The 13,407-nt window shown below is 28.2% G+C and overlaps 1 protein-coding gene across 1 annotated transcript in view; it reads left to right on the forward strand.

Moving 5' to 3' along the window:
• The first annotated feature begins 7,451 nt into the window (after positions 1-7,451).
• Positions 7,452-13,407, forward strand: part of LOC105627897 (oxysterol-binding protein-related protein 8) — a 14,005-nt gene continuing 8,049 nt past the window's right edge. Inside the window, exons 1-6 of the mRNA XM_012209170.1 lie at positions 7,452-7,584; positions 9,439-9,567; positions 11,665-11,717; positions 12,004-12,234; positions 12,311-12,455; positions 12,809-13,030. Of these exons, the coding sequence (XP_012064560.1) occupies positions 7,452-7,584; positions 9,439-9,567; positions 11,665-11,717; positions 12,004-12,234; positions 12,311-12,455; positions 12,809-13,030 (913 nt within the window). The remainder of the gene's footprint in view (positions 7,585-9,438; positions 9,568-11,664; positions 11,718-12,003; positions 12,235-12,310; positions 12,456-12,808; positions 13,031-13,407) is intronic.

The raw sequence follows: 13,407 nt of genomic DNA on the forward strand, positions 1-13,407 counted from the left end.
AGAGAGAGAGAGAGAAAGAAAGAGAGGGGAGAGAGAGAGAAAGAGAAATAGAGAAATATGTTTTCTTTTAAAATATAGATTGATATTTAGATTATATAAATATTTAGATTGTATACCTTGATACATAAAACGTTGATAAGAGCCATGCATTTTTATTATTTTACAGCAAAATAAATTCTTAAAAATATGAATTAAAAGTTAAATTCAATTGAATTTCAACTTAATTGTTCAACCATTTTTTTTTTTTGAAACGTAAACTTTCTACTGTTGATGGAAAATTCATTAACAGTGACTGATAATGAGATGAAAGATTAAAAAGTTTTATATACTGCGTCCTTTATTTAAAAAATTTCTAAACATTCCTGATCAGAATTACCAGCTCTTTTTTAGTCGTAGATTTTGTAAGTTAGAACAGATGGTTTTTTTATAATGATTTTTTATAAAAATTTTATGAAATAATTATTAATATTAAATAACTTGGAAATTTTTATTAATTTATTCTCTTATCAGTTACAAATAGTTTTACAACAAAAAATAAACATGTTAATGTTTATTTACATTTCCGATACTTTTGTATAATATATATAATCGAAAACTGGCCGTGCAACATGTAGAAACATTTTTATTTAAAAATTTTTTATATACATGTAAAAAAAGATGATATACTCAGATAATTTGCACGTCATAAAAAACGTGCTGTCGAAAGATATAATGTATGTATATGCATAATGTAGCATATACAATAATCTTCTATATGTATATAATGTCTATATGTATATTCTATATGTATATAACGTATATATTTCATTACAATTGTATCAATTATCATGGATATCCAGAAGGAGGGAAGGTGAGTAAAAGGGGGGATATTTGCCCTCCTCTCTCTGATCGGGAGACGTGCATTGAAAGCGCGTGTTGGTAGGGATTAAAAATTTAAAAATAAAAAAATAAAAAATCGAAATACGTACTTTTCTCGACATACACTTTAGAAATAAAAAAACGAAAAAAAGATCATCAATTCGACACTGTAGGAATTGTAGGGTCACCAAGGAAGGAAATATTTGAACATTTTTTCCTTATATATGGTAAAACTTCTTCCCCTCCTCCCCCTTAGAAAAAATCTTGTGGACGCTCCACATGCCAATTATAGCCTTTGTCTAATTATTATATCTGTTTTTCCTTAAATTTTTGACGACATATTATATAAAGTTACATATAACAAAGAAATTTTGCACGAGAGTTTATATTTTTTACAGAAGTGTCTACAAATATTGTCAACGAAATACTAACAAAAATTAAAAAAGAATCTGCTAATAAATTAATAATGATTTAATTGCAAAATTTGTCATTTAAAAATTATTTTAAATAATATATTTCATTTAAATAATTATTAAATGACAGATCTTACTCGGTTTCTGTTGTCGACACAATTTTCTCACAAAACATGAGCATAATGCGGATATTGATATTTATCTGTCACGATATTCGTGCTCAAATCTGCTGATTTTATTTACTACGCATTAAGCATCGATTATTTATTGCATAAAAGTTTTTAAACATATACTATAACTGTTTTCTTTAATTAAGAGACTTTAATTAAGATTTTTCAAATAATCTTGTTAAAATTCTCAATTAATCATTTCTAATTATCAGCAGCCATTAAACATAAGATTTAATTTAACAAGATGTTAATTCGGCATTCCTGTCTTTAATTTATGATCCCATAATGACTATTATAATTATAACGTAATTATATAAATAGCATGATATAAATAGCAAAGTATAATATTGTAATGAAATTAGTAGATCGACATGAATAAAGCAGTCAATTAAAAATTCGACTGAACAAATTTAATTTGCAATAATCAGTTGTATTAAAATTTATAGATCTCGGATTTATTATTGCTATAAAAGTAACTGATAAATTATCTAATAAAGCGAAAGATTAGAAAATTTTCATTTTCATTCCTTACTTTAAGAATTATCAATCCGGAAAAAAATGTTTCATATATAATTATATATATAATTATATAAAATTATATATAAGTATATAAAAAGTTGACATATTTTATATACAATTAAATATAATTATATATAAAATATCCATGTACATTTTTTCCCAGGAAACATTGTTAATTTTTAAAACTGGTTCTTTTTGTCATAAATTTATGCAAATAATCAATAGTTTTTTTAAATTTTGGGCAGATCTTTGACTGTGGCCGTTGTCACAAAAACGAGTGTGTATCCACAGAAATGTTACATCTTAGGTTTATTCTTCAACAGCTATCATGTCTTCAATAGCAACCAATATATTTTTTATTTAAAATATAAAAAATAGGTGTATAATTTTAAATTTAGGAGGAATTAAATTAAGAGAAAAAATGAAAATCAAATAGTATGTACAAAAAAAAGCAAATAGTACAAAAGTTCAAACGCATGAAACATTTCGTCTCGTTACATCATGGTTTTGTGTGGCCAATCACAGCGCGATGATGCGCCGCAGTTGGACAAGAAGCTGTGCATACGCAATGAGAATAAATTGCAATGATACCGGCGCTTACATAAAATGTCTAATTGAGTTATGAATAAGCAATATATTCGACGTACACACAATGTACTGCGCATCATTGTCAACCGTAATAGAATATGCAAAATATCATTAAATCAGTCATTTGATAACAATTTATTTTTCTTTCTTACATCCGACATGAAATACGTTGATTGTTCAAGGAAACACAAAAACAGATATACGTTGATTGTTCAAGAAACGCAAAAACAAATATGTGGTATAGCAAGCACATTCAAAATGAAATTAGAAAAAAAGTCTCAAAAGTTCTCTTTTTTTTAGATAGGATAAAGTGTACAATGATTAACCACTTAAGTGTGCTGAAATTTAATATAATCATTATTAAAATTATTTGAAATTTGAATTTAATGCAAAGCGAACGATAAGTAAGAATTCAAAGAATATGTCAAATACCAAAAACTTTGAATAAGATCATGTTTTTCATTTTTTCCAATAATAGAAATTTTTATTCAGAAAATAATAGTTATTGATCATAAGTTTTACAGTTATTGAACAGAAAAATAACAGTAATTGACCATTAGTATGAAAATCATCAAAATGAAAAAAATTCAGAAAATAAAAAGGAGATAAATTTAATAAAATTCCAAGTATAAGACAAGGACTCATTGTTATTTCAATATTCAGGTTTATCTTTTCTAAATTTAAGTGTTGATTTAAGTACGCCATAGATTCGTGCCGCTTCATTCAGCCTTTTACGAACGGCATCTTTAAATGCCTCTTGAGTGTATTTTATTACTTTAGGCATTTCGATGAAAAATTAAAATCTACAATATTATAATATTTCAAAATAGTAATTTTATTCATAGAAAATAATATCTAGTAAATAATATATAAATTATACTGAATGGTCAATAACTGTAAAAAATGAATTTCTTTCTCAATTATAGTTATTGATCTTTTCATTTTCGTAATTATTGCCTGAATTAAAAATATAAATATGTAGAAGATATTCATAATCTTATATTAGCGATATATGATAAACAAAAGTTATATTATTAATTATTTCATAAAAATATAATTTATCTATTTGAATACGTATGCTTAATTGAACTGTAAGTATTTCTTAATTATGTATTACAGTTTTTCTTGCGAGTTCAATTTACGGAAAGTAAAAGCGGATTATAAATTGAATCTTTTATTCATATATGAAGTTAATAAAGATCAGTTATAATTATTATGTTGTGAAATTAACTGTTAATTTGACTTGGATTTTTTTAATATATAGACAAATCCATAGCAAATTCAATCACTGTATCGTCAATCTGTACTTTACTTATACTTTACATAGTCAAATGTACTTTAATTTTACAAAGATAAATGTATTTAAATTTCTGATATTCGTAGTTACAGATATTTAAGATCTATTATCTTTGTGGCTAAATCAATGTATTGTTGTAAATAAATATCTATATATTTGAAATTTGGTGAAAGCGAGATAACAGTTTTAATACAGTCTAATGATAAATACAATAATAAAGAACAAGCCTCTTATATTCGAGATCTTAAATACTATCTTAAGTACTATCTTACTCTAAAACACTGTACGATCACTTCAGTGACTGGTTGACAATTTTGAGATTATCTATAACTATAAGTGATTAAATGATTAATATCCCTTTTCATCATTATAGATTAAATTTAATCTCGGTTCATCTTACTCTTCATCTTTTATAATTTTTAAAACTAGAAAAAGATGAAGAATTAATTGAATTAAAATTAAATTGTTGCGGAATTGCTAGTGAAAATGAATTAATATAAGATCTAATTACAGCAACATTTAGTTTTGAAAATTTGTAGCATACATCATTTAAAAGTTTGGAGCATTCTATAATTTTTTTAGATAAAAACACGATCTTTTACAGATATCTTATATATAATTATCTTACTCGAAATATTTCTATTTTTAAATATTTTAAAATACTTTTATTTTTTAATTTTTATTTTTGAATCTATTGGAATCTATTGGAACTCTAAAATTTATAATTAAAATAAAACAAACTTCTGTACATTTACAATGTTAAAATAGTTTTTAAATCTGATTAAATCTTTTCAAAATTTAAAGATGCCCCAAACTTTTGAGAAGCAACATACGGTTCACTATAGATTTTCAATATATTAGGTAAAAAGAAATCCATTATTTTTGCATGAAATTGAATGGAAAAATAATGGCTTTCTTTTTACTACACCTAATATTAGCTATGAATATTTAAACATAACCTTTATAGAGTAAATTCAATCACTTATGCCTGATTTATGCTTCAGTCTTAATCTTAGTCTTAGAATTAGTTCTAACTTAATCTTAGGACTAAAGTTAAAAGATAGGAACTTTTTTAAGACTAAAATTAAGACTATGATTAAGACTGGGAAAGCATAAATGATCTTATGGCATTCTTTATTACCAACTTTTAAGACTAATTGTAAAATTAAGACCGAAGTATAAACTAGGCATTACTCTATGCTATATAAGATATAGTTTATATTAAAAGTAGCTATATAGTAGAAATTATAGAAAGTTAATTAAATATAAAAGTATGTAAATATTTTAAACGATTAACTACTTAATACTTAATAATGTTATCTTGTTATTTAACAAACTATACATGTATTATTTCATTATCAAATTTTATTATATTATACTACTACATTTAAATATTATACATATTTACAATGTATATGTATATGTATAAAGTAGTCTTTAATAATGTAGTGCGAGTGTGTGATTGAATTTACCATTAGAATGTCGCTCTTAGAAATCCATTGAAGTATATGTTTATTTAAACGTGATTATTAAACGTTTAAATTTAAAATATATTTCTCAAACAATTTTTGTAAGTATATTTTACATTTTACAATTTATTTTAACAAGGTATATACAAATAAAATAAATAATTCAATATTTAAATACATTTATTGTAAAAAAATTAGCATTTTTTTAAAGTATCTCAAGAAATCAACACAAAGAATAGCGACTTTTGTACCAACGTAGCTTTATAATGCTTGTAAAAGATTCTAGAATTAAAGAAAAGGAGCTAGAAGATATATATATTAATAAAATCGATGCGAAGAAATGCCGTCGTTTCTTCACCGAGCTTTATTGATCGACATCGCGAAAAGTGAAGTGCGCAGATTATTTAATTCATGTATTTAGACTAATTTGCAGATCGTATCGATAAAGTTCAAGATTGAATGATGCCGAGTTATCGACTTACTGCCCCCCCCCTTCTCATCCTCCCACCCCTCCCTTTTCTCTTTCTCGCTGTATCACGATTCTGCGCATAACGCGAACGATGAGAGAGAAAAACGAGAAGGTCTGAAATTAATTTGTTTAATTCGGAGCCAGATGGCTCCGAGTACGTTCGTAATTATATGCGTGTAATTTTTTCAGCAAATTAGAAAAATCGAACCTCTTTAGATTGGAGAAAATTCCATTATAGAACATCGAAGTTAACGATGCACTAATTTACGGACTGCCGCGCCGGTCGCCGGTTTTAATCAATCTAGAATTAGCATCTCTTTCAGATTACGATACGCCGCTATATAACGTATAGTGGCGAAGGCGGAGAAACGAGCATTAAAATGGATATGTCAGTTAATATTAGAACGATCGTGGGTGGGGCGTGGCGGCCGCGATTATTAAAAATTCACATATATCAACAATCGATCAGTCCTCTCAAAATAGAGAAAGAAAAAGACAGAGAGGAAGAGGTCAATCGGCAGGATGTGGAACGCGATAACGAGAGAGCCATTCAATCGGACCTATGTATATACACGTGAAACGTCATCGGTCACGGCCGGCTGCGCCTTGGAAAAAAAAAAAAATCCCGGACATTCCAGCGGAGCGCTCGACCGTCCGTTAAACCGAACGAGGAGTGGAGATTCATCCACGTGAACTTAAAAAAAATCGGCCATCGATGATACAACATAGTACAACAGTAGGATCACGTTGAATCTCGTCGTGCGTCACACGACGAGGTATAAGTGTCTCTTCGTCGATGCGCAGCGACACCGTCGGTTAAACGCAATGAGCAAGAGTCGAGGCTTCCTGCCTTCCTCCTCGGCTTCTTATTCGTCCTACCAGCGTCAAGCTTAGGTCGCGTCAGTCGCGTCACGTTGCCGCGATCATTGCGGGCGCAGTTGCAGTAAATTGCAGACGTTGCAGACATTGCAGTCAGTTGCAGCTTGCAGTCGCGACGCGATCGGAATTGCACATGTGCGCGCGCGCGCGCGCACTCTCTCCGTTCTATCTCGTTCTCTCACGCTTTCCTTCTCTCTCGCACGCGCTTCGGGAAACGAGAACCGTGAGAACGAGTAGACTGCACAGGGTAGATCGATGGTGTGCGATCGCGGCCGTCCGTACGCGACATCGTCGCGTCCGGCTTCGTTGCGCGCGGCGACCCGCAGCGTCGGACGGAAGTGATCGGCCGAGAGGAACAATCGGCGACGTGCAGCCTAAGCGCTAAAGGCTGAAGGCTCTCGTGCGCCACCGGTTAGTTCGCGATGTATCTCATCCACGTTTCTCCGTCGCGTTGCGACGCGCGCTAATTACCGCATTAATTACCGCGTTGCCACGATGAATTGACACATCTGTCGTCAGCCGATCGTTGAAAAACGTGGCGACGCACGTTTCGCGTAGCAGTGAATACGACGAATGTAAACACACTGCTGCCTGTCTCGTGCGCGCGGCATTTCTTCCGAGTTCCGACGCGTGTCAAGCACCGTTTCCACGGCGGTAAACTGTAGCCATGTCTAGTTAGATGGACTATGATAGACTACATTCGTCAGCTTTGACGTGGAAGGATGTAGCGCGTGTCTTTATGTCAGGTTAAAATTGATGACATACGAATCGTCGATCCTAAATTTTACAATGAGCTCGCAACCAATTGTGGTGCCTGGTGGAGAGCATCGTCTTCAGCCGGAGACTCATTCTGTACCTGTTGGAAGTTCAGCGGATACCTACAAGACCATGACACCGCCAAACGTCAGCAGATCCTTAAGTCGTAAGTGTTATTTTATTTATGTTTTATTATTGTATTACGTATTGTATTTTCACATTTTAGTAAGAACACGTCAAATATGCAATGATGCCAAGATGTAAATTTGATTGTTACAAGACACTGATGTTATTATTGATGATTATTTATGTATCTTACTCGTTATTCAATTGTAACGATTTAATTATTGATAATTAGCTCATAAGAAAATTGTGAAACTAAGAACAGCTGTTGAGTACTTACAAAAATATGAAATTGTACAAATTATTTCGTATTAAAAATATGAAATAGGGAAATATGAAATTAAAAAAGTCTCATAATTGTATATATGTGTGTGTACATATAAATATACACAAGGATTATGTATTTCCTAAAAAAATTTATGAACTTTATGATACTATTTTATTGTAAGAACTTTGTCATTGATCTCTGAACTATATCAATTAAGAACAGGTAGATGTAATTACATGCATGTTTTTGCAAAACTCTTTCCTGTTATTAGTAATCTCAGATTCAATAGATTTATGTAACACTCACAAATTATATACAATTTCTAATGTTTACATAATGTCTACCTTTATATACACAGGTCAGAGTATTTATTTTTATGTATTATAGTTCAGTATTTATAAATGTATAATTTTCTTTAAAATGCATTTATTTTTTTTTAAATCTTAACAATCACATTTTCCTAAAATATTTTAGATATTCAATAATATCTTTTAGGAGGAAAAATAAAAATAATATACTATAATTTAATACTTTCAATATTTCTTTAACACATGTGACATACATTTAGTTATAATATAAATTTTATTAAAGTAATATTTATATATTGTTTGTGTGTCTCCCTTTTGTAACAGATTTCATATATGAAATGCTTAGTAATCCTGACAATATATCAGATGTACACTTATAGTAGCTTATTAATATGAATGAAATACATACTGTAGCACGTCTGGAAAAATGGAAATCAATACTTGAGAGTGAAACAAACCATTTCTCATATTATAGTAGGAATCCCTATTCTGTTATAAGCACTGTAGTTGTGGATAATAACTCCTTCTTTACTCACTTTTCTATACTGGTTTTGTCCTGCCATATACAATACAATCAAGACAATGTGTGATTTTACATTGATTATTATAAACCCTTGGATGAAATGCAAAGGTTCAGTTGGTGTTCTGGATAATATTTTTCACACAATGAGTCTCTTTATAAAACATTACCATTTTGTTACTCTGTATACAAAACACGATACACAGAATATAAAACAATAGAAAAAAAAAACGTAGTGTGGAAATTATGTTTGTACAAGATCTGCAAATATATTTAAACTACTTTATTAATAATAATTTACGTACACTAATATTTCTTGAAACATTTATTGACTTATTATGTATTATTGATTATGTTATTTTGAGAATAATGTTTAGTTCTTTTTTTGTAAATATTCGGTATGTAATTTGCTTGGCTGCATGAAGCAATATGAAGCACGTTCTCAATTGCGCATGTATAATATAAATTAAGCATGCATATCTTTTTTCTTCTTTTGTATACATATATGCAACAAGGTAGACAAACATGCAATATCTCTCATTTAACTGCAGATTAATCGCGTGTTTTTGCAACTCTCATCTTGCCATCACATATAGGATAATAATACGACATTATTTTTATTATTACATGTGTAATGTTATTGTTAATATTATCTATTTGTAACGTAGAAAATTAAATTCTTGCTGTCTATACAAATTCTTGTTGACTAATCATTGAATAGTTCTTCGAGAAACGATTTTAATGTGACGTAAGATGTGATAATAAATATTGAATGCAATTGAATGAGTGCTAAATATGTAGAACCAGCGGATCGACAACTTCGAAGAAGCAGCGTCCAAGCACAGTCTACACCATTACCTAAACTTCCATCAACTGAGTCCCTTGCAACAAGCATAAATATTACAGCCGGTGCACCTCCAGTTTCTCCAGGTATAAATCAAGAAATATTTTCGAAAGTAATATATCATTGCTATAGTTTGGAATAACTCTGAACAATTACAAGTTACAGTTTTCCAAACTTGATTAATATTATAGGCTTTTATTTTTGCAACATAATGAATGCATATATGCTAGAAAAATTCTGAAATTATGTATGGCTTATATAGCTCTTCCTTAACGTTTGTGTTTGCGTCTCGTTTCAATTTTCTTTACGAATTGTAAACTGTATAGTAATGTCATTTAATGCTTATGGTCTGCACTTTACATGATGCTTGTAAGGTAAGCTTCAGATACGCAAAAAATGTAATTAATATAGTAATACAAAAAAAGAACATACATATTACATTGACCTGATTATATAACTCAGAGTAACTCGATAATACAAATGTTACGTCACATTTTATTGAACTGTTTTATAAAATTTGCATAAAATTTAATTATCTTTTTTGATAGAGGATACTTATTTTTTAGTAGAAATCTGGCATATTGCATGTGTCTTAAAATTTAATTTTTAATATTAAATATCTCTTTGTAAAATAGTATAATATTTTTTTTAAGCATGTTTTTTGTTACATAATATCTAATTGTCTTGCAGATTCGAGAATTGATACATTAAATTTTTTTGTATTTTAATAATTATATTTAAATTTGTAACTAGATTGCACAATCTAAATTCTAAAAATAAAAATTTAATTTAAAATAAAAAAAATTATTAAAACGTAACAAGATTTGATGCAAATCTTGCAAAACATTCTATATGTTATGCATATATTAGCATAATAGATATATGATTTAATATAATAATAATATTTCGAAAATTGATTTTTGTACTGTATACGATTTAAAATAAATATATTGTATATATGTCGAATCAGTAAATAAATACTGTCTGTTTAAATAGTAAGAATAAATAACTTAATATTGTATAAATATAATTTATTTATATAATAAACTCGTAAAACAAATCAAGATAGTAAATTTTATTAGGGTAGAGCGGGGCTTTTTCATCCATTTCTCACGATAATGTTTATATTTCTGAATAGAACTTGTTGATGATTTAAAAATTGTACTTGTGTGCTTTCAAGGATTATGATTGTATAATGTAATTATAAGCACGTCATTGCAAAGAGATATTATTTGCTAAATTTGCTAAATTTCGTAAATTTTTATATTACTTTAAAGTTGAAATTGACAGAATAGCCCCGCCCTACCCTATTACATTACATATTGTTGAATATTATTACTTTATCTTTCTTTTTTGTGAAACACAAATTTTTTGCAAATTTTACAATTATTCGCTTCAAATATGAAACATATATAAATAGAATACTGATTATTTAAACTGTCTGTTAATAAAAACTAATGTTAAATAAATTAAATATGAACTGAAAATTTTAAATTAAATAGATTATCTTGTTTTGTTTATGATGTAGTTTATGATGTAGAAAAAATAATATCTGTGTAACTTTATATTAGATTCTATTTTAACTAGAATTAGATGAATATATAGAATTCCATGCATGTATATAAGACAAATATGGAATATTTGTATATATTTGCATTGTTTTATTATAAAGATCGTCATTCCTTTAATTATTTTAATAATCTGTAAGTATGCATTATTTTTATCTAAAAATGCCACACTTAGTTTTGTCTTATCCTTTATTTTTAAATTATTAAGTTTGATTTTGTAATAAAAATTGTAGACTTGTTCATTTGTTAAAATATATATTTGTAAATTATAAGTGTATATTAATAAAATAATTATGCAAATAATATATATCAGATATATCATGTATAAAAATTAATATAATTTAATTTTAAATATCCAGATTAGATTATTTATGAACTGAAGTACTTATTGTAATGTATGCACTGTATTAAAATATTTATATAATATACATTGTGTATACGGTATATTAAAAATAATATATTATAAAAATGAATTTTGTTTAATCTACTAAAACTAAAAATTTTTTGAGAATAAACTCTACGTACACATTCTATTTCGGCACGCTCTAATTCGCCTAATTACGACTGTACAAAGTATAATTATAAAAAAATAATTCAAAATTATGTATGTTATAGGGATCTCTGGTATGGGCGAAGGTAGTCAAAAAATGGATAATTCATCAGACAAGGTAAATAATTCTGTATTCTTGAGATACAATTTCTTTGTTTATTAAAGCTAGAAAGCTCTCAGAAATAAATTTTTGTAAAAGTTGACTGCAAGTTTTATTGGCAAAACAGATTTGATGCGTAACTTTTTTTATTCAGCAATATTTGTTTTTAAATCGTATAATCAGTAAAAATAATTATTCTTTTATTTATTTTTACAATTCTATTTTTACTTCATTTTTATTGAAATACGACAAGATATAATCTACTTTAATTTGAACTTATATTTTTAATGAATAATATTTTTAGTCATTAGATTCTTGCAAATTAACACGAAAGGAATCGTATAAGGCTCAAAGAAAGAATTATCGAATGGAAAAAAAAAGAGTAGCCGATGAACTTTTAAGTTCTTTCAAAGATCCAACCGTTATTGTTATGAGTGATTGGTTAAAAGTTCGTGGCACATTGAAAAGTTGGACCAAGTTATGGTGTATTCTGAAACCTGGATTATTGCTGCTGTACAAAAGTCCAAAAACGAAGGTTTGTATTTGCATTTCTCTTTTCTTTTTAACTCTTTTTTTAACCTTTCTTATTGTATCTGCGATATTTATTACAGAGTAATCATTGGGTTGGAACGGTACTACTCAATACATGTCAAGTTATAGAACGTCCGAGTAAAAAAGATGGATTTTGTTTTAAATTATTTCATCCGTTGGAGCAATCTATATGGGCTCCTCGAGGACCAGAAAAAGAAGCTATTGGTATATATCTCTATCATTATATACATTATACTGCTTTTGTATAGCAATTTTTTTTGCAATATATTAATAGATAACATCTATAATCTAATCTTTAAATATAATAATGAAATATATGTATGTATATCTGAGCGTGATTAGTTCTTACCTATCAGTCTTAAATTCTGTGATTTTTTAAAATTTCTATAAAAGAATGTCAACATTTGTGGAAGTTCTTATGTTCCTCTCTGTAATGATGAGATATTGCATATATGTCTATATATATATATATATAGACATGCAATATAATATTATATGTGTATATTTACTCGCACAATTAATTTGCAATTTTACAATTGCAAATTAATATTTTTCAGGTGCTGTAGTACAACCTTTACCAACATCTTACTTAATCTTTCGAGCGCCATCTCAAGCGGCAGGCAAATGTTGGTTGGATGCACTTGAATTGTCGTTACGTTGTTCTTCGTTAATAGTACGCTCGACAAGCGCATTACCGCGTCCTTTACCACACGATGCAACCACCACTCATGAAACTCAATGGAGCGAAGCTGATTATGAAAAACACTTTGATGATCACGGTCAGTATCATTGACACAGCTTTCTCTTGTAATATTTAAATATAATTTATAATAAAAATGAAATATCTCGCGTTTATTGAAACTTAAGGAATGTAATTTCTAATAATATAATAGCATATGTATAGGATTTTCTAAATTTTCTGCATGTTTTTTTATCCATGGAATAACTAATTTGAGATCAATTCTCTTGTAGTATAAATATTCTTGATTTTTATTATTTATTTCTTTATAAATTATTATTGCCTCATTATTAATACTTAAAAAGAAATCTTATTATAAAAGAAATAGTTATTCTAAGAACACCTCGTGTGTTTGTGTGTATCTGTATATAAAATTTATATATATATATATATATATATATATATACAGTATTTTAC

Source organism: Atta cephalotes, assembly GCF_000143395.1.
Source record: "Atta cephalotes unplaced genomic scaffold scaffold00010, whole genome shotgun sequence".
NCBI classification, from domain to species: Eukaryota; Metazoa; Arthropoda; class Insecta; order Hymenoptera; family Formicidae; genus Atta; species Atta cephalotes.